At 37.2% G+C, this 27,666-nt stretch overlaps 1 protein-coding gene across 2 annotated transcripts in view; it reads left to right on the top strand.

Annotated features, from left to right (window-relative positions):
- TAFA2 (TAFA chemokine like family member 2) overlaps positions 1-27,666 on the top strand; it is a 430,659-nt gene that overhangs the window by 379,024 nt on the left and 23,969 nt on the right. For both annotated transcript variants that reach the window (XR_006742860.1, XM_036457629.2), the window contains exons 3-4: positions 3,612-3,764; positions 4,843-4,967. Coding sequence is in view for 1 of the 2 variants with exons in the window: in XM_036457629.2 (XP_036313522.1) it covers positions 3,612-3,764; positions 4,843-4,967 (278 nt within the window). In the remaining variant the exon portion in view is untranslated. The remainder of the gene's footprint in view (positions 1-3,611; positions 3,765-4,842; positions 4,968-27,666) is intronic.

The raw sequence follows: 27,666 nt of genomic DNA, 5'->3' as shown, positions 1-27,666 counted from the left end.
TAGGGTGTGTCAGCCAACTTCCTCCCAGATAATCAATTGCCCTTTATAGGTAAACTTTCTTTCCTCTTTTTGAAAGATTTACTTCATATACTAGTGTTCTTTTTTTATTCTGAAACATCTCTCATATTTTATAGAAAAACTAGATAAAATCATATAAGAAACTACCTCATCTTCTCACTACCAGATCCTTTCACTCAGACTTACCTGCTTTAGTCAAATGGATTGTGTCCCTACAACAATCTAATGCCAACCTCTCTGGTGCTCTGAATCTCAATCCCTTTTTCCTTCTCAAGAACTTTCTTTTTCAATTATCCATTTTTCTCTCTGATATTGACTGATTTATTTACCAGATAATTCCAGCAAGTAAGCATGCTTTTATGGTATCTGTTTCTTTCTTTCTTTCACAGAAAAACTCCATGAAAGAAATTTTTATAATTGTACAGTTTTACATCTTGTTCTGTACCAAACATACTTCAATCATGCTTTATCAGGCCATTAAAATGATTTTTATTAAGCTGAAATGCTAACAATACTGACAGAGTAACAATGATGAGTTGAGAAGTGTTCTAAGTACTTTATGCATGATAAATTTTTATTCCCAAACCACTCATATGAAGATTATGCTATTAACATCTCTGTTCTAGACATAAAAGACTCAGAGATATTAGGTAAGTTGCCCAAAATCACACAGCTGCTAGGAGTAGCTTAGATTTGAACCCAGAAACTTTGGTTTTAATCACTACATCATATTACTTTTTTTAAGGGACAACTATTTCTTTTAATTTATTGAATCTTTCAGTAGTTTTTGACACAGTTAATCAATCCCTTCTTCTTAAAACATTTTATTCTTTGGGTTCTATGTCTTTATTTGGGTTCTTTTTTCTCTCACCCCATATGTTGGTCCTTATCCGTCTTTTTTTTCCTTTCTGTTTTCTTCACTACAAGACTATATTTTGGACATTTCCCCCTTCTTTGGTGGTAGCTGTTCCATGGAAATTTGATTCCGATCTCTTGAATGTGAATCTGGAGCCCATATTTCCCCCGCTAAGTTCTGTTTCATAAATAATGCTGCCTGATTTACTGTATATCTCTACTTGAGTATCTTATATGGATCTCACATTTAACAGAGAAAAAAGAGAACTATAGATATTCCAGCCCAACCTATCTTTTGCTAAATTCTCCTTTCCCCAAGACTTTATCTACCAACACCACCAACCTCAGGACAAATTTAGGAGTAATCCTTAATTCCTTTTCCCCATCACAGCTGACATTCTACCCATTAGCAAGTCAAACCAACCCTGTACTGAAATACCCCTCCCTGCTACTTTCCCACAAGTCTGCTGCTGTTAGTATAGTCTTAGTTCCATCCTTTATTGCTTAGACTACTGCAGTCTCTTCATAATTGGTTTCCCTGATTCCACTCTTGCTTTCCCCTCTGTTTTTTTCTCTAAAGAGCAGCCTGAGAAAAAGTCTAAAGTGTTAATGAGATCATACCAAAGACTTTCCCTTGAAATGAGAGTCAAGTCCCATCTTCTTACTGTGGCATACCAGACCCTACATGATCTTTCCACATTTCTGACACCTTTCCCTTGACTTCTCAATTGTTCAACCACACTGGTCATCCTGCTGTCCTGAGAACATTACCATGCTTTTTCCCATTTGGTACCTTGTCATTGCTGCTCTTTCTCTTTGGAATGCTCTTTCTTAGATCTTCATAATGGGAGCTTCTTTCTCTTCACTCAGGTCATTATTCAGGTACCTTCTTATAGAGGTCTTCCTTGAGATTCTTGCTAAAATATACATTCTCTCCATCCTTAATTACTCTAAAAATATACTGCATTTCCTTCAAAGCACTTACAAATCTAATATTGTCCTATGGAATCATTAATTTAGGCATTACTATTTATTTTCTCCAGAGAGATATGAGCTCTTTAAGGGCATGGTCTATGCCCCTCTTATTCACTGCTGCAACCCTGCAACCCTAGAACCATGCCTGATGTGTGGTATTGACTCAATTAAAATGTGACTAAGTATACTATAGTAAGCAATATGGTGACTTGTGTAACACAAAACATTCAATAAATTAAAATGAATGTAATCATCCTTAGCTAAGAAAGTATGTTCCAGAAGTAGATAGAGAAGTCTTGGGGAAAGGATAATTTGGCAAAAAATAGGTTGGGCTAGAATGTCTATTGTTCTATTTTTTCTCTAAATGTGAGCTCCTTATAAGACACTTAAGTAGAGATATAAATTAGGCAGCACCACTTATGAAATAGAACTTATTGAAGAAATCTGGGCTGTAGATTCACACTTAGGAGACCTACATCAATAGGTACAAGTCATAGACAGAATGAAATTATCATAGGAAGGCTACCAACAAAGCATGAGGAATAGAAGTCTCGCTCTTAAATTTTTAGCATAGCCGAGGATAGCTTTGCGATGTTGGAATGATATTTGCTTCTTAAAAGCTCTTTTGAGAATTACTTGTCAAAGCTGTATGTCATACTTGAGCTTCTTGATCTCTCATGGAGGTATGAGGTGGATAATATGTGTGATTTCCTCTTTCTCACAAGGAAAATCTAAACAAGTTACTGTGCAGCTGTTCCTCATCTCCCTGGGAAGATTAATATTGATATAAATGCATGTGCTCTTCTCAATATGTTTATAACATTAAAGAACTTTAGTTCTCTACTTTTTCTATGTAAATTTGTTTTTATAGTAATCACAGTTTTAAAACTTCTGAAAGTATAGTATTTCAATAAATGTTGGATTCTAAGCTATTTTTATTTTTAGCAGATGAAACTTTTGTTTTATCATGTCATAGTAGGATTAATAGAACCTTATCATAATATGATATCAGGTTCCAAAATTTCACCTTCATAGCCTTACTGCAAGGTGGATGAAATGGGTAGGGGACCTCACAGCTTTTTGGACTGGGTTTCTAGGCTAGATATAAATCCATCCAAGTTCTGTCTGTTCTTTGTGCCTTTTGGTGGCAGTTGTCCCCGCAGGCAAAATTGGAAGGAATGATTTTTGGGTTCTGAAACAGGCTGGAACTTTTGGGACAATAATAGCAATTTCAAGACTCAGCCAATTAATTCATTTCCAGAGAAACTGTGCAGATGAATAGTTAGAAGGGGGAAATCTTCCCTTCATCATTGCTTCTTGAAAATTGTTATTCTGCCTGACCTTCCGCTTACCCCCAGAAAAACATAACCTTTATATTATCCATCAGCCACACGGTAGCATATTTCTCCAGGGGTTTACCTCACTTTAACATGTTGAACAAAAAGCTGTAAAAAAAAAGCCACATGCAACTAAATATGTTTTTGACGGCACTATATATTGCTCCTATATTTCAGACTGTTCTAACGGCTTATTTTAATCTAGTCACCAGTTATTCCTGCTTCACCAAGCATTTACTGGCAGAAATGGTCCTGCCACATTTAGAAAAGAAATCAACTCTCATTATGGAGTCAGCATCATTGTAGTTCTAGTTTCATGCCTAGTGGGTCTCCTATGGAGCAATATGTAATGCACTGCTAATTAAAAAAGAGGAAGGAAGTGTCCAAAGCTTTCTAATGTCTCATCTTTTGTTTCTGTTTGTACAGCTCACCATGTTAAAACGGGCACTTGCGAGGTGGTGGCACTCCACAGATGCTGTAATAAGAACAAGATAGAAGAACGGTCACAAACTGTCAAGTGCTCCTGCTTCCCCGGGCAGGTGGCAGGCACCACGCGAGCTGCTCCGTCTTGTGTGGATGGTGCGAATTTTACGTTGCTCATTGCGGTAGTGTAGCTGGGGACTGCTTAGAACTGGAACCCCAGTGTAATGCTGTGGACGGGGCCAATTCTGAGGGACCTCAGGATAGATTATGTGGTTGATAGGAGGTTATTTGTAAGCATTTTGAAATCTAAAGTCCTTTGGAAGGAGGCCTAGGGACTTACCCAGTTTCATAATAAACAGTGTTATATTGGGATTCTAACAAATTCAAGTGCTTCTTTGATGCCACAAAATACTGATTTACCAGCTGAGGGTGTGTGTGTGTAAATTAATTGGGAAAGAAGAGATGAAAACAGATAATTAAATAGTATGAATTTGTAAGCCCATGGATGGTTCTTAAGAATGAAAAATGAACATCATGCACATAAGAGAATATTTAGTTGTGGATAGAATTTATACAAAATTTGGTTATTATAAAAATGCATTAGGATATTCATTTCTTTATTGATTATTTACCTAATTAGAATAGGATACTCAGCCATTTAATTGATGTTACCATAAATAATAATTTAAATGCTCATATTAGCATGGTCCATATCTTGTGAAGATGACTACTGCCCACAGTAAAAAGAAATTTTAAAAATTGCATGAATTCTAATGCCCTCTGATTTTCAGCCTACTATGGGAAATATAACAATTATTCTAAAATGTTGACTCTAAATTGATCAGGGGCTTATTTGCTTATCTGTTTATGTAAACCAGTTATTGCACACATACTATTAGTTTCTTTCAAATATATAAGTTTTCATGAAGCCTAAATATCTCATGAAAAATCATTCAATAATGTGCTTATTATGTATTGTACGTTTAATGATTCAAAAGGGTAAGTCTCATGTAAAGTATTCTTACCATAATAAAGTAAAATTAAAATAATTATTCTACTCAGAAAATCTAGATTTAGCTTTTTTGGACAAAAAATAAAAATAAAATAAAAAGGCAGGTCCTAAAACACAGTCTTCCCAGTGATAGGAAAACTTGATGGCTTTTTCTTTAAATGTGCACCCAGAGAATGAACAAACCCAATGGAAAACATTGCATCAATTTTCTATCTCCTGTAGCTTCCATAGTGGAACAGAAATGGTGGTGTCATATGCAGCCATGTCTTGAGGGAGAGGAGTGTAAAGTTCTTCCTGATCGGAAAGGATGGAGCTGCTCCTCTGGGAATAAAGTGAAAACAACTCGGGTAAGTGGACAGCCAGCTTGGGAAAGTAGAATGTCTCTGGATTATCAGATCATACACAGTGATATCTGTAAGTGTTGGTTAGAGAATGAGAGAGTATAGTTTTCCATAGTATGTTTTTCCCCATTTTCTCCTTAATTCATTTTTCATAGCACATTTTTATTTCATTCAGAATAACATCTTTATATTGCCATCAGCCGTGTGTTATCTAATAAACAAATATTGTTTGTTCCCTCATGAGATACTGACAGTAATATGAAACCTCCCAAGGGTGCATATAAAAAATGCTGAATAGGTCATCCCAACCCCTTATTCTGCTCATGGATAGAACTCTGAATAGATTCTTAAAAAAAAAATAAATAAATAAAAAGGAGAGAATAGAAAATATTTTATTTTATAATAGAGGCCCGGTGCATGAATTAGTGCGCTGGTGAGGTTCCTTGACTGATCTGTAGGGATTGAGCCAAAACCAACTCTCCAACATCCCCAGAGGGGTCCCAGATTGCGAGAGGGCACAAGCCAGGCTGAGGTACCCCATTGGTGCATAATTTGGCCAGGGAGGGACAGAGGGAGGACCCCAGGGTGTGTCCAGCCTGTATCACCCAGTCCCAATCAGTTGGACCCCAGCAGCAAGCTAACCTACCAGTTGAAGAATCTGCCCCCTGGTGGTCAGTGCATATCATAGAGACTGGTCAAACAAATAGTCAGGTACTTAGCATATTAGGCTTTTAATATACAAGATATGACAATAAAATCTGCCAACTAAGATTCTTGCATTTTTATGAAAGTAATTATTTTGATCTCCCTGGTTTCTGAATCAATAAATAATTTTCTAATATAGAATAAACTTTACATGGGCCTGTTTAATTGTCATCACAAATAGTTTGTTAAGTGCTCAAATTACCACAGTATATTCTATGGATTAATATGAAAAGAACACTATTTAGACAATGATATACTTCTACTTGCAATGCTGACTTCTGGGAAATGGGAGAGAAGTGAAAAAAAGTGTTATTCTTTGATTTTCTAATTAGTTCAATGAATGGTCTGGACTGGCAGGTTTTAAATATTTTCTTTGTAGATTCAACTGTGAAAGTTCAGTCTTGTTTTGCTGAGGGGAAAGTAGACAATTGAATAGAATTGAATCATTGTATAAGGGAATGTTTTATAAAAAACAGAACATAATCCTGACCTCTTGGCTCAGTGTTTGAGCACAGACACATTCAACAGGAGATTGCCAGTTCAATTCCTGATCAGAGCATATGTCTGGGTTGCAGGCTCAATCCCCAGCAGGGGCATGCAGGAGACAGCTCATCTATGATGTTTTTCTCTCATCAATGTTTCTACATCTCCTTCTTCCTTCCTCTCTAAAATAAAATTTAAAAAATTAATAAAAACAATAAACAAAACAAAATAACATAAAACTAGATGCTGGTAATTGACAATAACAATTTTTGTAAATCTGCCTGGGAGAAGTGTCACACAACTCCTTCTGGGGTCAGAAAGGCAACTAAATCAGAGAACGTCCACCCAAAATTAACAAATTATACACAGGTGAGGAGACAATTTTCAATAAGGAAAGTCAGAGGATGTCTAGAGAATGCCACTTGCCAGCCATTACCTGGGTGGAACCACCACTATGTCCCAGCAGTGAGTGGTACAGTACCTCCTGGCAGGACCCCAGATGTCTACAATGAGCACTTGCCAGAGTGACCTCTGCACCAGGCCTCCTCACTAGCCAGCTAGGACCCATCATCCCAGGATCCGGTTCCATGAATCTGCAGTGAGTGCAATCTAGGAGGACTCCTATGCCCGACATCTGACCAGAGCCATCCAAGCCCTGGGACCTGCTGTCAGGGTGACCCAGGACAACATAAGAGCATGGACTGTGCAACTCAGAACAACCCATGTCCACTTCACCCAGGGCCCCAGGTGGTGTGATCTGGAGCAACCCAGTGCATGCCTCACTCAGGGCCACAGGAGAGCTATGACTATGTGACCCAGAGCAACTTATATTCATTCCACCCTGGCCCCTTTGGCAGTCCTGCTGGGGATACTCAGAGCAATCCAGTGTGTGTCTCACTCTGGGATACAGAAGAGTTCAGACTATTGCCCCCTACACAGTGGGGCGGGTCAAACTGGAGCAACAAAGAACAGGCCTCACTCCAGGCCAAATGAAAGTGAAGACTGTGTGACCCAGTGCAACATGCATCCACTCCACCCCAAGCCCAGGGACTTGCTGGGACAACCTAGAGTAACCCAGCACATTTCCTATTCTGGGTCACAGAAGAGCTCTGACTATGCAAACCAGAGCAATCTGAACCCACTCCATCCCAGTCCTTGGGACAGTCCTTCTAGAGCTATCAGGAGCAACCCATACCATGCCACACTCTGGGCCACAGGAGAGCACTGCTGGGATGAACTGGAGCAATCTGATATGCCCAGCCAGGGGCCACAGTACCATGCTGCAAGTGCCCTGCCACAGAGAACTAGGGCACCACTTTGCCGTGGATGCTGGGGCCACATAGTGAATTGACATGAATTACATGTCAGAGGAACTGATACTCTGCATTGGACAACTGAGGGACAAGATCCATGGGAGAAGGGGATACAACTCAGAGCAGAGACAATAAAGTTGTGAGATTCAAGGCAGACCCAGCCTCTGAGCTAATGATTTCTGGACCATTGTCCTGATAGGGTTTTCAACCTCTCAAACCCCAGGGCCAGCAAGAGACAGCAAAATGGGGAGACAAAGAAAGAGTAATTGTCAGAAAACTAACTAAATGAAACAGAGGCAAGCAGTATGTCAGAAAAATAATTCAGAATAAGGTTCATCAAGTTCCTAAACCAGATGGATGAGAAAAATAACATATACACTGGTGGCCAAATTATTATGATCTCTGAAGATAAAATAATCTGGCCACTCAGTATATATACACAAAGGAGGCCCAGTACATGAATTCGTGCATGGGTGGGGTCTGGCCAACCTAGTCAGGGGGAGGGGACATGGGTAGTTGGCCAGTCTGCCTGCCGGTCAAACTCCTGGTCGAGGGGGCATTTTGCATTTTAGCCTTTTATTATATAGGATATACACTGAGTGGCAAGATTATTATGTGTTCAGAGATCATAATAATCTGGCCACTCAGTGTATAAGAATCAAGAGGAAATGATGAATGATATAGCAGCAATAAAAAAACACAATGAAAAGTCTCAACAGTAGACTAGAAGAAGCTGAGAACTGAATCGGTGAGTAAAAAACACCCAATTTGAACAGCAATTGGAAAAAAAATAAAAAGAAGAGGGGAATTTACGGGAACTTTGGGACAAGGTGAAATGAAGCAACTTCCAAATAAAAGGGGTGCCAGAAGTTCAAGAAGAGAAGCAAGGAATAGAAAACCCATTTGGAGAAATAATGACAGAAAACTTTTCTGATATGGGGAAGAAAAAGTCACACAAGCACAGAAAGCCCCAAGCAAGATGAACCCAAAAAGACCCACGCCAACACAGGTCATAATTACAATGGAATCATTAATGACCAAGAAAGAATCTTAAGGGAGAGAGACAGAAAGATCCATAGAAGGGATCTCCATTAAACTATCAAATGATTCCTCAACAGAAACACATCAGGTCAGAGGCAATGGAATGAAGAATATGAAGTAATGCAAAACTAGGGACTGAATCCTATAATACTCTATCCAGCAAAGTTATCAATCAAAATTGAAAGTGAAATAGGAGCTTCACAGACAAAAAAAAGCTAAGGAAGTTTATTACCACCAAGTCAGTAATACACGAAATCTTAAAGGGACTGTTTGAAAAGCAGAAATAGAAAGGGATAAGGGAACACAGACATAAAAAATAAAAATGGCAACAAACAAGTACCTATCAATAATAACCATAAATGTAGATTGGTTAAATGCTCCAATCAAAAGACATAGAGTGGCGATAGAAGTTCCCTATAGTTCTTTTCACATATGGCACACATTTAAAAACATCTTTTAACAATTTTGATTATCGAAATGTAAAGGTCAAGACGATGTAATCTAAATTCTCATAGTAAATTGTTTTATAAGTGTTGCTTTCCTCTGTGATATAAAAACTAAACTCTGCCCAGCTGATGTGGTTCAGTGGTTGAGGATTGACTTATGAACCAGGAGGTCATGGTTTGATTCCCAGGCAAAGAACATGCTCGGGTTATAGGATTGATCCCCAGTAGGGGTTGTGCAGGCTGTAACCTATTGACAATTCTCTCTCTGTATCTCCCTTCCTCTCTATAATCAATAAAAATATGTTTTAAAAAATACCTCAAGGCAAATGAAAACACACTGACCCCAAATCTATGTATGGGACACAGACAAAGCAATTAATACCAAGATAGGTCTATCTCAAGAAACAAAATATTTAAACTCCTAAAAGAACTAGAAAAACAATTAAAAACAGAAAAAGCCCAAAAGTGGGTAGTAGAAAGGAAATAATGAAGATCAGAGAAAAATAGATCTAAAGCATGAATAGAAAAGATCAATGAAACCAAGCACTGATTCTTTAAAAAGATAAATAAAAATAAACCTCTACCCATACTTACAAAACAAAAACAATAACAACAATAAAAAAAAGAGAGGGTGCAAATCAATAAAATCAGAAAGAAAAGAAGAGTGACAAGCAATGCCATAGAAATATATAGGAATACTGTATAAGGAAATACTGTGAACAAATCAGACAACCTGGAAAAATGGATAATTCCTAAAAACATCCAATCTTCCAAGAATGAATCAAGAAGAAACAGAAAATCTGAACAGACTGCTGATAATGAAATTGAACCAATAATCAGAACAATTCCAAATAAACAAAAGCCCGGAACAGATGGCTTCACAGGTGAATTTTACCACATTCGAAGAATAATACCTATTCTCTATTTCAAAAAAAAATTGAAGAGAAGGGAAGGCTGCCAGACTCATTTTACATAGCAAAATTGACAAAGATACTACTACTACTACTATTATTGATACTACTACTACTACTACTACTACTACTACTACGAAGAAATAGAAGAAGAAGAAGAAGAAGAAGAAGAAGAAGAAGAAGAAGAAGAAGAAGAAGAAATAGAAGAAGAAGAAGAAATAGAAGAAGAAATAGAAGAAGAAAAGAAAATTTAGGTTAATATTCCTAATGAACAAAGATGTAAAAATCCTCAACAAAATGATAGCAAGCTGAATTCAGCAGTATCAATACATAAAAAATATCATACACCAGGATCAAGTGGGATTTATTTCTTAGATGAAAGCTTGGCTCAATATGTGCAAATAAATTAATGTGATACACCATAAAAATAAATTTATGGATAAAAATCATATTATCATATCAGTTAGATGCAGAAAAAGCACTTGGCAAAATTTAACATCCATTGAAGATAAAAACTTTCAGCAAATTGGAGCTAGAAGGACATACCTTAACATAATAACGGCTTATATATGACAAATGCACAGCTAAAATCATACTCTATGCTAAAAAGTGAAAGCTTTTTCTTTATGATCTGGAATAGGACAAGGATGTTCACTTTTTCCACTTTTATTCAACAGAGTTTGGAAATCCTAGTTGCAATACCAGACAAGGAAAAGAAATAAAAGGCATCTGAATTAGAAAGGAAGACATAAAACTCATTATTTGCACATGACATGATATCATATATAGAGAAGCCAATAAATTAAAAAAACAAAAAAACAAAAAACAACCACCATTAGAACTAATAAATGAATTCAGCAAGTAGCAGGATACAAAATTAATATTCAGAAATTGGTTGTAGTTTTATACACCAATAACAAACTATCAGAAAGAAATTAAGAAAATCCCATTTACAATTGTATCAATAAGGATAAAATACCTAGAAATGAATTTAAGCAAGAAGGTACCACCTCACATTGACCAGAATAGCTATCATCAGTACAACCAATAGAAGTGAAGGTGAGGATGTGTAGCAATGGGAACCCTTGTGTGCTGTTGATAGGATTATAAATTGCTGCAGCCACTATGGAAACAGTATGACAATTCCTCCAAAAATGAGCAGTAGGATTACCATATGACCCAACAATTCCACTTCTAGGTATTTATCTGAATCAATTAGAAAAAATGTATGTACCCCTATGTTCATTGCTGTATTATTTATAGTAGCCAAGATATGGAAGGAAGCAATCTAAATGTCCATTAGTAATTAATTGGATAAAGAAATGTTAATAAAAAGATTGCCATTAGTGATATAATATTATGGTGAAATAAGACAAAGGGACAAACAAATCATAAATAAATTCAGATACAGAGAACAAATTGATGGTTACCAGATGGGAGGGGGCATTGAAGGAATATGTGAAAAAGGTAACAATTAGGAAGTAAAAATTTCCAGTTTAAAAAACAATCACAGGGAGAATATACTCAAAATTCTTATATAATAAAAGAGTAATAAGCAAATTAACCATCACTCCGCTAAACACACAAGCCACACCTACCAGCCAATCAGGAGCAAAAATGCAAATAAATCCAACCAAGATGGCCACCACCACAGAGAGCAAGAGGGAGGTTTGGGTTTCCACAGCAATGGAGGAAATCAAGCTTTGCTCCTGCCCTTGCCGGCCTAGGCCTAAGCCTTCACTCAAGGCTACAAAGTTTCAATGATAGAAGATACATAAATACAAACAGAAATGGCAGAAGGCATGGAGCTGGAAAGAGCAGGAGGCTAGGGTTGCCTCCGGCAATGGAAGAAGCCAAGCACACCCTGGCTGGCCCAGGCTTCCACTTAAGGCTACAAAATTTTAATTATAGAAGATACATAAGTCCCAACAGAAATGGCTGCCACCAAGGAGCAAGCAGAAGGCTTGGCTCAGCTCTAGGCTACAAAATTTCAATTGTAGAAGATAAATAAACCCAAGCTACCAGGGCCTCCACTTGGGTCACCAGAAGGCGTGGCTGGCCTGCTAATCACCACAGGCCCCTTGCCTAGGCTGCCCCATGCCTCAAGGGAACCCCGCCCTGATCTGGGGCATCCTTCAGAGCAAACCAGCTGGCCCCCACCCATGCACCAGGTCTCTATCTTATCTAATAAGAGTAATATGCAGGTTGACCCTCACTTCAACACACAAGATGGCTGCCCCCATGTGGTCAAAGATCTGGCCCCCATGTGGACACAAGATGGCTATCATAAGATGGCCAGCAGGGGAGAGCAGTTGGGAGGGACCAGGCATGCATGGGAGGGCAATTAGGGGTGACCAGGCTGGCAGGGGTGCAGTTAGGCATCAATCAGGCTGGCAGGTGAGTGGTTAGGGTTTGATCAGACTGGCAGGCAGAGCAGTTAGGGGCAATCAGGAAGGCAGGCAGGTGAGCAGTTGGGATCCAGTAGTCTTGGATTGTGAGAGGGATGTCTGACTGCCTGTTTAGATTCGATGGGCAGTTGGATATCCCTTGAGGGGTCCCAAATTGGAGAGGGTACCGGCTGGGCTGAGGAACAGCCCCCTACCCCCCGTGCATGAATTTCATGCACTGGGCCTCTAGTATTGTTATATTTGTGTGTGATGTCTGATAGGTACTAATCTTATCGGGGCAATCACTTCATGCATTATATAAATATCTAATCACTATTTCATTAACATGATACATAATATTATATGTCAACTATAGTTGTAAATTTTTTTCAGAAAAATAAGCAAAACTTTCAAGGTCATCAGGTTATTATTGTTTGACCATCTCTATAGAAATAGTGTAAAAGTATCAAAAATTTCAATTCTTTTTTTATTAAATTATTATCTGTGTACATATCTTATCATTGCCCACCCCCCCCACTCCCATAGATGCCCTCTCTCCCCAGAGTTTTGTGTCCATTGGTTATACTTATATACATGCATACTAGTCCTTTGTAAATTTCAACTCTTGAAATTGGTTTTGTACAATATTCTTTTTTCCACAATGGAAGTATTGGACAGAAGTAGTTTATGCCATGCATAAATAGCAGCAATATTATTGAGGAGAAACCTATTATTTTAATTATTGCTATTATTTTCCACTTGCCAGATTTGAATAAGGTTTCCATGGCTATGGTGAGCCTAATAGCCACAAAGGCCCTGATTTGGCAGGTCCCAGTCACACAGAGCAGCTCTTAGCCAGAAGGCATTTGTGTTTCTGATGCATGATATGTTGGCTTAGTGGGATTATCACTGCCAGAAAATGGCCCAAGAAATGATTAAAAATTGCAATATGTACAGCCTATCTTGTAATTGTCCATATCCAATCTGGAATGCTCCGGTAAGCCCTGAGGTTAGAAAAAAGAATTCAGCCAAAACAGCATTGAGATTTAGGTTTGTTGGCTTCAGCCGAGATGCGTGGTACCTCCCAGAACTGATTTGAGGTCAGAGGCTGGGTGAATTCATCATTTAAGACTAATGTGGACTCCATCAAAACATTATTAGACCTAATAAACGAATTTGGCATTGTAGCAGGATACAAAATTAACGCCAAGAAATCTATGGCATTTCTATACACCGATAGTGAACTTACAGAAAGAGAGACTAAAAAAAAAAAAAAATCCCATTTACCATTGCACCAAAAAAAATTAAGGTACCTAGGAATAAACTTAACTAAGGATGTAAAAGACCTATACAGAGAAAACTACAGGACACTGGAAAAAGAGATAGAGGAAGGCATAAAGAGATGGAAGAACATACCGTGTTCATAGATTGTTAGAATCAACATCATCAAAATGTTCAAACTACCCAAAGAAATTTATAGATTCAATGCACTCCTCATTAAAATAATGGCATATTTCACAGACATAGAACGAACTTTCAAAAAATTCATCTGGAATAATAAATAAAAAAAGACCCTGAATAGCAGCAGCAGTCCTGAGAAAGAACAAAGTAGGTGGGATTTCAATACCAGATATCAAGTTGTATTATAAAGCCACTGTTCTCAAAACAGCCTGGTACAGGCACAAGAACAGACATATAGATCAATGGAATAGAATAGAGAACCCAGAAATTGACCAAAACCACTATGCTCAATTAATATTTGATAAAGGAGGCATGAACATACAATGGAGTCAAGACAGTCTCTTCAAAAAATGGTGTTGGAAAAATTGGACAAATACATGCAAAAATATGAAACTAGACCACCAACTTACACCATAAAAAAATAAACTCAAAATGAATAAAGGACTTAAACATAAGATGGGAAATCATAAAAATACTAGAGGAATCTATAGGTAACAAAATCTCAGACATATGCTAAAGCAATTTCTTCACTGATACTGCCCCTAGGACAATGGAAGCTAAAGAGAAAATAATCAGATTGGGACTACATCAAAGTAAGCTTTGGCACAGCAAAAGAAACCATAAAAAAAATCAAGAAATCCCACTGTATGGGAGAATATATTTGCCAATGTTATACCCGCTAAGGGTTTAATCTCCAACATTTACAGGGAACTCATCAACTTAACAAAAGGAAGATAAACAACCCAATCAAAAATTGGGCAACGGACCTAAATAGACACTTTTCGAAAGAAGGCCAAGAGACATATGAAAACATGCTCAAAGTCACTAATCATCTGAGAGATGCAAATCAAAACAACAATGCAGTACCATCTCACACCTGTCAGAATGTCTGTCAGTAACAAATCAACAAACAACAAATACTGGCAAGGATGTGGAGAAAAAGGAACCCTCATGCATTGCTGGTGGGAATGCAGACTGGTGCAGCCACTGTGGAGAACAGTATGGAGTTTCCTCAAAAAACTAAAAATGGAAGCCCCATTTGACTCAGGGATCCCACTTCTAAGAATATATCCCAAGAAACTAGAAACACCAATCAGAAAGGACATATGCACCCCTATGTTCATAGCAGCACAATTCACCATAGCTAAGATTTGGAAACAACCTAAGTGCCCATCAGGAGATGAGTGGATTTAAAAACTGTGGTGCATCTTTACAATGGAATACTACACTGTGGTAAAAAAAAAAAAAAATAAGGAATTCTTACCATTTGAAGCAACATGAATGGAACTGGAGAGTATTATGCTAGTGAAATAAGCCAGTCAAAGAAAGATAAATATCACATGATCTTATTCATTTGTGGAACATAATAAACAACATAAACTGATGAACAAAAACAGACCCAGAGACATAGAAGCATTGATCAGACCATCAAACCTTAGAGGGAAGGTAGGGGAGGGAAGCAGTAAGGGAGAGAGAACAACCAAAGGACTTGTATGCATACATATAAGCCTAATCAATGGACACAGACAATAGGGGAGTGAGGGCATGAGTGGAGGGTTTTGGGGGATAATAGAGGTATAAAGATACATATTTATTACCTTAATCAATAAAGAAATTATTTCTTCCTTCTATCTTGTTCCTGGATTCAGGAAGCTTATTGTTCTGACCCATTTCCTACAAAAGGCAAAGACACTCAATATTTTGCAACATGTTCTTCAAAATCCCAAACATCTGATCCGTAGAGAAAGGAGGATGCACGTTTGTTTTCTAAACCCTATTTGTCATTTTAAAGGTGAAAACTTATGACTGCCTATGACACCCTTATCTATCTATTGTGTTACTTTTAAGAAGTCTGAAGTTAAAAAGAAAGGAAAAGTCATGAAAGCCTTTTGGTTTCAAGCTTACTAAAAAGATAAATAATAAAGAACTTTTCAAAGAGTCATTAATAAAAAAAAAAGAGACTTTTCAGTGTGGAAGAGCACATAATTATCTGCTAATTATATAATACTAAATGAGCAGGGGGAAAGGTGCTAAAGAGCCTGTAAGGTTCGAGGAAAAGAAATCTTTGATAGCATTGTTGGAATCTTTAGAAAAATAGTGATTAATTTCTTTCAGTGTTTTGCTATTCTTTCTCTATGGAACACCTCCTCAAGGAAGTCACATTTTGCTTTTAGGATTCACAGCCCTTGGCCATTGGGGTGGACTTTAAACTCTAGTGGTTCCTGCAGCTCTTATGTCTGATTCTTATTAAGAAAGAATAAACTTAGCCAAAACGGTTTGGCTCAATGGATAGAGCGTCGGCTTGGGGACTGAAGGGTCCCGGATTCAATTCTGGTCAAGGGCATGTACCTTGGTTGTGGGCACATCTCCAGTAGGGGTGTGCAAGAGGCAGCTGATCAATGACTCTCTCATCGATGTTTCTAACTCTCTATCTCTCTCCCTCCCTCTCTGTACAAAATCAATAAAATATATTAAAAAAAAAGAAAGAATAAACTTAACTTCATATTATACAAGAATAATATTTTCTTTAGAAATATTAATTTTTATGAATCATGGATCTCACTTCTATTTACTTTTCCTATGCTAAAGAAGAAATTTTCTGGGTAATTTTTAATTAATTAAAATTCTTTTTATCTTCACTCGTTTACTTAAAGTGCCTTAAGCATATAAGAATTCTGTAATTTTTGAATGCCTCTTCAAATATAAACAAATTTTAAGGACATGCAATGATTTTATTTTGTCCTATAATGCAATGAAATAAAGTCATGAGATATTAATAATTTCCTGTGCTCAAACATTCTATAGTAATAATGCTCATGTTGAGATTAAAGCAACAAAAACAAATATGAGACTATTTACAGTGTGCTGTGCCCTCTGATAAGCGCATTGCAGGTATTGTCTTATTTAATTTCCCAGCCGCCGTAGTCATTAACAAGAGTACGAAGATATATGACATGATCCCTGCCCCCCAGGAATATGTCCTCGAGTGGAGAAATGAATAAGTGTACAGTCGCATTGTTCTCTATCTTGATGCAGTCTACATTGAATCGCTTGTAACTATAAGTGAAGAATAACATTGGGGATAGCGTAGGCCTTGGGTTTAGTTTCCTCATCTACAAAAAAGAATGGCAACATGGAACTAGATTACAATGTCATGTTCTTCTAACTAACATTGATTCTTTGGTCCCATGTGCCAAGGATATTTCTAATTTCCTTTTCCAGCTAAATTTATACGACACTGATCATGGCTAATCTCAGAAGATTGATTAGCATTGGGCTTTTAGTCCTTTCCTTATGAGGGAGAAAATAAATCAATATGCCAGGAGTGTTTGCTGATTAAAGCCTAAGCCATCCCCTTGCAGATGTCGCCAGATTTTATACCAAGACTCAGTGACAGTGCTCTGTGGACAGTGTCCAGGGTTGCTATTTCAGGCTCAAGGCAAAGGAAGAAATATAGTAAGAGGAAAAAGGTTCATGTCCTCACCTTAAGATGGTGCAATTTGTGGGAACTCATTAACCATGGTGCTGTCTTTTGCCTTGCATATTTAATAATAGATTTAGGATAGTTGGTGTATTTATTTCTTGATGAGCCATTCTTAACAGACATATTCCCCATTCATTTGTATTCATTTTATCTCAGGTCAGGCCTCAAATTGTACCCTGATCCACAGCACAGAGTGTGATGACCTTTAGGGCTATGTTTTCTCAATTATTTGATTGTATCTACAGTAAGAAATACATCTTAATTAGTGATCCAGCATACATACAACTACTCATTCACCTCACACTAAAATTAAAGTTTTGGTGTTTGGGTTCTATTTTCTTCCTTCCTTTCTCAACTCCATAAATTGATTTTATGACCTGCCAATATGTTACAAGATGTGATTTGAAAAACACTCCTTTAGGAAGTGGTATTTGATTGCTTCCCTTGTCTGCACCATGGAAGCGATAGCTACCACTAACTTGCCACAAGATAGTTTTCAAATCCATTTACCTCTTACATTTTAATTTTTTAACATTTTAGTTAAATGTTCTGTGGCAAAACTTTCATAAGCCCTTGTAAAATAAGATTTCATGGAATTCATTAAGTCAACAAGTACTTGGGTGTTTATGATTGTCAGGTGCTATTCTAGGATCTGGAGCACAGCAGAGAAAAATGAACAGATGAGAATCCCCTGCCCTCATAAGGCCTACATTCTAAGCGGGTGTATTCATTTTCTGTTGCTGCAATTTTAGTGATTTAGCACAAATTTAATGACTTAAGACACTCTCTGATTTGCAGGTCACACATACAGGCGCAGTCAGCTGTTTCTCTACTCTGTATTTTATGAACCTAAAATCAAGGAGTGTGATTCACCTTTTCACATCAGGGCTAGTTTTCATTCTGAAGGCTCTGGGGGTGAATCTGCTTCCAGGCTCCCTCAGGTTATCGGCAGAATTTGGTTCCTTATGAATGTAGAAATGAGGTTTATATTCCCTTAGGGTTTGTCACCTGGAAGACTCTCTCAAGTCCTTCAGAATTCCTGCCTTCCCACCCACATTGCCCCCTTCATCAAACCAGCCAGGGCACGCTGAGTCTTCCTCACACTTTGAATTTCTCTGATGCCCCTGTTCCCACCATCTCTCCTTTGCCTTATTCTTCTGCTTTTAAGGGCTCAGGGATTGCATTGGCTCTATCCAGTAATACAGGATAACCTCCCCACTTTAAGGTCAGCTGATTAACAACTTTGGTTATAATGCAAAGTCCCTTCTAGCATGTCTTAGATTAGTGTTTGTTTGAACGGAGGACAGAAATCTTAGGGATATATCTTTAGAATTCTACATACTAATGGGGAAACAAACAAAAAAATTATATGTCTGATGGAGATAGGTGCTATGGGAAGAAGAAAGCAGGGAAGGAACTAGAGAGGGCTGAGCAAGGGTGTTTGCATATTTGATCGATGGCTTTAAGGAGATGATGGGGTGACCGCAGGGTTATCTGGAGGACAGGTAAAGAGAAGAACAAGTGAAAAGCCCTGAGATGGGACATGCCCTGGAAATATCATAGTCAAGGGACAGCGATGATGTCAGTGTGGCTGCAGAGGACAGAGCAAGGGGTTGAATTTAGGGTTAGAAAGGTAATATGAGGTATAATATATAGTGATTGACTTAAATTTTACATTAATATCCACCAAGTCTAGGTCATTTGACTTAATGGAAGCTTAACTATGGTACATCACCTTGGATTTGATATTTATGAAAAAAATAGGTGAATTTTTTAAACTACAGCAATAAATGCAGACATTGAATAAAATTACTATTAGAAAAGATTTAAAATCTCAAATGATATGTCATTTGGAAAAAAGCACCTATAGAACCGTATCATTGCTATAATAATAAGTATTTTATAAAGAGGTGAACATAAATAAATGAATAAATTGAAGGTATTTTTATTCTCAAATACATATTAAGTCCAAGGTAAGTAAGACACCAAGTTAGGTGTCCAGGAATAGCATTAGCAAAAGTAACACTTTAAACCTGGTGTTTTAAATTTGACAGCTTCTTACCTAATTAACAATAATTTAACGGAACAAAGAGTATCTGCCTTGATATTTGTTTAGAGTTATTGGAAATTCATGCAAATACTTTTTTTTTAAAAAGTATATCACCAGGGCTATATTTCTAAGCCTTGGCTTATATCTTTAGAATTAATGGACAACATGGGAGTGCTCTGAAGTTCTTTGTAAGATTTAAATGCTTGTAAAGTATTTGAGCCAGATGTTTATTTATAAGTATTACTCTGAGTAATACTTAAGGAGATGCTTATGATCTTATAATTAATTGTGAATAGCCATACATTGTAATGGGATTTAGTTTGAGCATCAGAGAATTTAATCAGCACAAGTGAGGTATATCTTTAGGTTACTATTAATTAAATTCTGAGAGCAATATCCCTTTTACCTGTGGCCTGAGGACTAAAATTGTGTCAGGGATTTAGTTTTAATGTTGAAGAGCTTCCTATTTGTTCAGAGGTAAAAGCTCCTGGGAGAGGACTTCCCATATCGTTTTGGTTGCCTTACTAAAAGAGTAATAGTACCTCGTCAGACTTGAAGAATAGAACAGGAAGTTCAAGGGACACTAGCTAATGGGGACCCTAGCTTCCATGCCTGTTCTTTTTTCTATGGTACGTGACAGCCCTCCTTTAAAAACAAACCTAGGTAGTCTCTCCTGTAAACACTCCCCTAGGCTCTTTCCCTTTTCTCCTCCTCATACATTTTCTGTGGAATTTAAATTCCTTAATCAATGATTTCAGGTCCAATTTTATTTTCTTACTTTGGAGAGTGAGATGAAGGTACTTTTTATGGAGAAATAAAAAAATAATTCTCCCACAGCTCAGAATTCTAAATGCTTTATGATTTGTGCTGAGATTGTGGTCTAATTCCCAGCTCTCTCTGGGATGAGAGTGAATCCTAGCTCCCTGCTGGGTAATCCGCCTCTGAACACTAGAGAGTTGGTTGTGAAGTGTGCCTAATGCAAAGGCAGATTTGAGCTTCAGTCTGTAATGAACAGACCTTAGCTGGGGTACCCAGTACATTTGTGAATACCAGCTCTGAGTGTGCTAGAAAAAGGAGGCTTATGTAAAGGGCTTTGTGAATATTTACCTCAGAGAATAGAATCGCTAGGAGTAATAGGTTTTAGGTTTTTTGAAGATATAGCATGTGAAAGAAAAAAGTATACTTGTTCTATGTGACTACAAGGAATACAGTTAAGGCCCTAATTTACATCTCTTCTTGTCAGCTCTAGATGGTGTTGAATGGGCTGTCTTGGGAAAGAGTAAGTTTCTCATTTCTGAAGTCATCAGTTTGTGACTTAAAGGATGTACAGAGATTTAGAGTTGACTAGTGCACTTTACCTCACACAAAAAAAGGCTTATGCAAAGGCATGGAAGTGTAAGAGATCATGGCTACTTCATGTGTGTGTGAGGGGACCTGGGATGATGGGGAATTTCTGGGAGGGAAGTCAGGGTAGGCTTGACTTTAAATGTGAAGCTAAAATATTTGAATGTTATTGTCTAAGCAATGGTGAACCATTGAAGAATCTTAAGTAGGAGAGAAGAAGGGTCTGCTTTACACTTTAGAAAGTATATTTGGATATAACATATCAATTGCTGGGAATTAAGGGAAGTATAAGATAATAGGCCTGAACTCGGATAGGACAGTGGTGGAGATGTGGAGGACTATGTTGTAAAATCAATAGGGCTTGGTCATTAAATATGAATAGTGAGTGAAAGAAAAAATTCCAGAAAGATACATATTTCTGCCTTGACCTATTTGGTGATATTAATTGATAAATATATGATTAAGTAGACATGTAGTAGATGGGTTGACCTAGCTCTAGAGATTAAGATAGAAGTCTGAGAATAGTTATTCCCTAAATCATGTTGAAATAATTAAGAAGGCTCTCTCAGAAGGAATGTGTTGAAAGGTGGTATCAAAAAACATTTCAGCAGCTGATATAGAAAAATTTGACTATTAAGGAACATGCCTTGTGGACAGAGAGATGGGAATACCAAGAGCGACCAGAGTCTGAGATAACACAGAGAGAACTCCAGGGAGCCAGGGCTGCCAGTTGATACAAAAAAACATGGGAACTACAAACAGATTATTTGTCCTTTAAACCTCTTTATAAACAGAATATTTTCAAGAAATAGTGGAAATTCATGATCAGTTAGATGAAGCTATTTACTCTATCATATTCTTAAAACTTGCCTCGTAGTTGGATGGTGTCATTGGTAGCACACTGTGAACACCGCAGAATATGCATCTATTATATTTAACACAAAATGTACTGTTAGAAACATTTTAAAAATAAGAATAAATATGAATCTCTTTGGAAGAATAACAAATTCCATTCAAGGGAAGCTTGTCCATTTATTTGTTCATTCTCTCTATAAAGGTAAATTGAATGTCTGCTATGTGGTTACATGCCTAATATTGTGATACACTTTGGGATTCAAATTTTGAAAAATGATGACACTTTTTTTGTCCAAGAATCCACTTTCAAGTGGATAAAACGTCAGTAAATCACTATCATGTACAGAAGTGGTAGCACAGAGGTTTGCACAGGTGTCTTGGGGGCACTATTAACAGTTTAATATTGCATAGCCCTTACCCCTCCTAAAACTTGTGGATAACAGATTTTGATGCCATTAAAGGCAATTAAGTCAGTATTTTCTTCTCCTTAGTCTATAGCAACACTAAAATTGTTAAGTTCTGTGATGTCAACATTGAACTGTTTTCTACTTTTAATCTGATATTGTACTACCGTAAGAAAATAATAACCAGTAAAATGCTTTCTCCACTAGACTACTTTCCTAATAATGAACTATCCATAGAAAAAAATGTAATACTGAATAACTACTTTTGGATTAGACTTTTAAACCACTGAACATTTTTCTTCCAGTTATAAAATATGAAAAAGAAGATGGGGGAATTTTTGTGTATGAGACCACAGTAATAGCGCTAAATTGAAAATAATTTAAGATAACCACCAGCTAATGAGAATATTGGAACCTATAACATTGCATATATTTATTAATGCTTAAAGTTTATAGAAGACTTCAAAAAACATTTGGAGATGGAAGAGAGCATAGAGGGGATACATGGTGCTGGAAAAAATAAAATTAAAAATCTTTACCATATATTACAGCAAAATCAGCCTTCCAATTGAAATGTGATCTAAGATATGAAACTTAAATTGACAAGTTAATTTTTATTATTTTTTATTATTATTTTTTATATTTTATTAATTTTTTTTTTACAGAGAGGAAGGGAAATAGAGAGTTAGAAACGTTGATGAGAGAGAAACGTCGACCAGCCACCTCCTGCACACCCCCAGTCGGGGATGTGTCTGCAACCGATGTATATGCCCTTGACCGGAATCGAACCTGGGACCTTTCAGTCTGAAGACTGATGCTCTACCACTGAGCCAAACCGGTTTTGACAAAATTGACAAGTTAAAAAAAGAAATAAGAAATCTTTATAGTTTATACTAAACCAAGGAATTCCTTTAAACATTTATTAAAATATTTAATACTGAACTTATTAAAGATGAGTGTTATTTAGCTATTGAATGTACTCTGGCTCCTGTGGCCCAGCATTATTGTATTTTGCTCTTATTAAGTAGCAATGTTGGCTTCCCATGATTTATGGTGGGATTACTCCAAAGTCAATAAAGGGCTGTTTTGTTGATGTTCTGCTTACTGTTGGCTATTTACCTTTATCTTTTATTGCTTATTTTCTACTGGTGGCAAACATATTTTACTTTTATTTTACCTATTCTCTTTCCAGTGCTGTAAAAAGAAAACTAGGAGTGAGACACAGAAACACAGACTAGGTTATACCAAGGAAGACAGTGCAAATTCATTTTCAAAGGATGTTTGCAAATAATTGAATGCAATCTCCGCTTTGCAACTTTAAAATACCCTATCCTTAAAAGGGCTGTTTGAGTAATTGTGGGGAGAGTTGATTTAGTCAGCTTGTTCCTAGGATTCATAGACTGACATGCTTTTATTCTATCCTGAAAGAAATAAAATTGAATATTCTCAACAGACACTTTGGTAGACAGAAAAATTTAAACAGGAATCATGATTAGAAATCTAGGCCTCCAACTTCAATTACAAAGTATGATCTATTTGAGAGATTACTAAAGTCAAATGTCTGGCCAGACAGTCAACCATTGCTTGATATTTAATTTCACAAATGAAATCAACTTGTTGGGAGTACCCCTTCATATACAGTATAATGAAGATGTGCACTATCTGCTTCCACAACCTACGTTTGAGGATTTATTATATCAACAGTAAGGAAATTCCCAAGTGAATAAAGTTTATGATAACAGCTGTAGAAAGCAACTTTTGAGAAATATACATTTCACCTATGTAATAGTCTAAGGAGACTATTCAGTGAAATTGTGTCACAACCATATGATATCAAAGGTAAAGATAAACATTCATAATGTGAAAGAGAAGTGTACATACTAATAAAGTAAAAACATCCAGAGTGGAAATATTTTCACTGGTGCTTCTAAGGATAGAAGTATCTTTGGGTAGTACTAGTAACTCCTCAACTAAGAGTTTAGCCTGTCTGAGGTTACTGAAATTACAGAAAGATGCAGACATTGTCAAGATGGAACAGGTAATTTTTAATTCTCTATTTCACCCAGCATAGCCATTAGTGATTGCTGTACAATGATGTTAAGTTTATCTAACTTGTCAAGGTCCCACAGGCCTTATCAACTTAATATCATCTTCCCAGTTCTTCTGCGCTGTGGTTCCCTCAGCTTCATCTTCACAAATGTATACCAACTCCATCTCATGATGGAAACTTAAACAGTATGCTCAGCTATTCCAGAGCACTTCTGGGTGAATTTTGCTAAGACAATAGAATATTTTGTGATGCCACCACCCTGTGTATATGTGTAATTAAGTGCATGTCACTCAGGGTGAATCTTGCTGATTATTCATAGACAATTTTTTTGTTTTGTTTTTCTTTATCCTTCTATGATATCATATATCTTTTGGTTTGGAATAAGGATGCTTGATTCTCCAGGACAGTTTTCTTCTTTTCTTTTCTTATCTAGTATAAAATGAGAGCGTTCCATAAATAATCATGAAGGCTAATTATTATTCAATATGCAGATGCCAACTACCTCTTTGTAGTTTTTATAAGAGAAATGGGAACAATGATAATGTGTCTGTTTCAAGTTCTACTACAAGAAAGAATTTCAAGAAGTATTGTAGCTAGCCAAAACCAGTTTGGCTCAGTAGATAGAGTGTTGGCCTGCAGACTGAAAGGTCCCAGGTTCGATTCTGGTCAACCAAGGCATGTACCTTGGTTGTGGGCACATCCCCAGTAGGGGATGTGCAAGAGGCAGCTGATCTTTGATTCTCTCTCATCGATGTTTCTAACTCTCTATCCCTCTCTCTTCCTCTCTGTAAAAAAAAAAAAAAATCAATAAAATATATTTAAAAAAGAAGTATTGTAGCTATTGTTCAACTATAAAATAACATTGCTTTTTCACAGACAATAAAATATAGGAATTCAATGTTTAGAAAGTCAAGGGCAAAATATTACTTAGGGTAATATGTCAACTTGGGTGGGCCACATGTTTAAATATTTGGTCAAACATTACCCTGATGTTTCTGTGAGGGTATCTTTTGGATGAGATTTACTTTTAAATTTGTGGACTTTGCGTCATGCAGATTGCCCTCCATAACATGGGTGGGCTTCATCCTGATAATTGAAGGCCCTGTCCCATTGGTTCTATTTTCTGGAGATCCCTGACTAACAACATTTGGATATTTTACCATTTTCAACAGTATCCAAAGCTATATAGAAGATCAAGATGGCAACAGCAAAAATTTAGATAATATTAATAGCTTTTTTTTTTCTTAATACCAATTCTTGCCAGGTACTATGCTAGATGATATAAACAAATATGATAACTTGTATTTTAAGTCATCTTATTCTTTAGTACAGATGAAAAAAGACATTTGAACAGTGTAAATAATTTTCCCAGAGCTATACAATTAATAAGTGGCAGAGGTCTAACACAGATCTGTCTGATTCTGAAATTTATACTCTTTCCACTTAAATATGTTGTTTCTTAAGAAGTGTAAAAATTCAAAGTGCCATATAAACTTTAGGTATCTTCCCCAATATTCTCTTAGAAAATTTTGACTATTAGGTACATGATCATCACATGTTCTTCAAATATAATGATTATTTAGGTATTATTCTTAGAAATGCTGTGAACATCAAAACAATGTATATCTATAATTTTTAAATTTACAATTATAAAGGTCAGAAATTTCAATCCATCAAAGGATACCAAGGCATTTCTACAGTTAGAAGCCAAATAAAAGACTGGTAGTAGAGGAAAGGTCAAAGATGGTAACATATGATGGCCCTAGACTCACCTCTTCCCATGGACACACTGAAGTTATACCTATATATATAGTAATCTCACTCAAAGTACAACTGAGAGTTGATTGAACAGTTTTTGCACAACAAATAAGAGAGAGACCACATAGATAAAGGTAGAAAAGATGGAGATGTGGTAACTATAGAAACCCCACCCAACATGTCTGGCTTGCAGTAGGGAGAGATATCACTGAGGGGCTTGCATGGGCAGACTCATCTTCTCCGGGTATGGTGATAAAACAGTGATTTAAGAGGCACCTACACTATCCTATATAATAAAAGGCTAATATGCAAATTGACCAAACATTAGGATGACTGGTCACTATGATACGCAACGACCACCAGCGGGCAACACTCAATGCAGGAGCTGCTCCCTGGTGGTCAATGTGCTCCTACAGGGGGAGTGCTGCTCAGCCAGAAGCTGGGCAAACAGCTGGCGAGTGCAGCGGTGGTGGTGGGAGCCTCTTCTGCCTCTGTGGCAGCGCTAAGCCATCAGTCGGACATCCCCTGAGGGCTCCTGGGCTGTGAGAGGGCACAGGCTGGGTTGAGGGACCCCCCTAAGTGCACAAATTTTGTGCACCAGGCCTCTAGTATATGATAAAAGTCAATTTACTAACCCCATCGCACCTGCCAAATGAGTGGGGAAATGTGGGAACTCCTTGGGATTGTGAATGTCATTGTTTAAATGGCCCCTACATCTATCGATAGATAGTATAGGTGGGAGCTCAGTCCAAGTGCTGTAGCCATACTACAAGACCTCCAGTGTGCCCCAAGCCACCTTGACCAGCATCCACTACAGACTCAGTGAGTAGCATTGTAGGACACCTCTGGAGCTCAGTGCCACAGGCCTCATCAGCCAGGAGCCAATTCAGTCCCAGCCAGCCAGCCTAGCAGGATTCCCTGAAGCCATAGGCCACCTCGGCCATTATATGCTGCATCCCTGCCCAGCTGGCCTGCCAAAACCACCCAGCACATCCAGTCTGTGCACATCCAGTCACTCCTCCACAAGACCAACCCACCAACCCTTCAAGACTGGGAGAGAAAACTGTTTCATCTAATTCCTAGGAACACACACTGATGACCCAAACTGCCAAAGCAATCTTGAGAAAAAGGGACAGACCTGGAAGCATCATGCTCCCAATTTCAAGCTGCGCTACAATGGAACATTATTCAGCCATAACAAAAAAATGAAATCTTGATATTTGCAACAACAATGGATGGATGTAAAGTATATTATCTTAAGTGAAATAAGTCAGAAATACTGCATGATTTTACTTACATGTGAAATGTAAAAAAACAAAAAACAAATAATTAAAACAGAAATAGACTCATAAATTCAGAGAACTAACTGATGGTTGCCAGAGGGGAGGAGATGAGAGATGAATAGAAAAGGTGAAGAGAAGTAAGAGTTAAGGGCAAAATATTACTATTATATTATAAATATTATATAAAATACCATATTCCAGTAAGCCAATATAATCAATATTATCCTAACATCTCTGTATGGTGACAGATGGTTACTAAGCTTATCATGGTGATCACATTGTAAGGTATATAAATGTTGTACACCTGAAACAAATATGATCTTGTATGTAAACTATACTTTTAAAAAGGCACTGTAGCAGTTTTTACAAAGCATTCTGTGGAATTGGCAGCTTGCACTGGGGAAAGAGCACCTTAGATGATTTTTCTCTAGGACTTCCAATTGCCAACAGTTGTTTGTACTTAGTGGAAGGCCTGTACATTTATTTATAATTGTAATTCAGTTACTCTATTGTAGGCTCCCATATAATAACCCCTTTTCTGATCAGGTTCCTAAGTTAAGCATTTTGATTTGCAGTTTCTGTGAATTCTGGAAACTTCCAATGCAGTTTCTAGATTCCCCCCCCCCCCTAAGATTTTAGATATTGTACTACCTCTTGATCATAATCTGATACAGATTAAACAGATATTCTTTTCAGTTTATAAAACCATATTCAATACCACCATATAAAC

Source organism: Pipistrellus kuhlii, unplaced genomic scaffold (assembly GCF_014108245.1).
Source record: "Pipistrellus kuhlii isolate mPipKuh1 unplaced genomic scaffold, mPipKuh1.p scaffold_m20_p_3, whole genome shotgun sequence".
Taxonomy (NCBI): domain Eukaryota; kingdom Metazoa; phylum Chordata; class Mammalia; order Chiroptera; family Vespertilionidae; genus Pipistrellus; species Pipistrellus kuhlii.
This window is presented reverse-complemented; position numbering and strand designations above follow the sequence as displayed.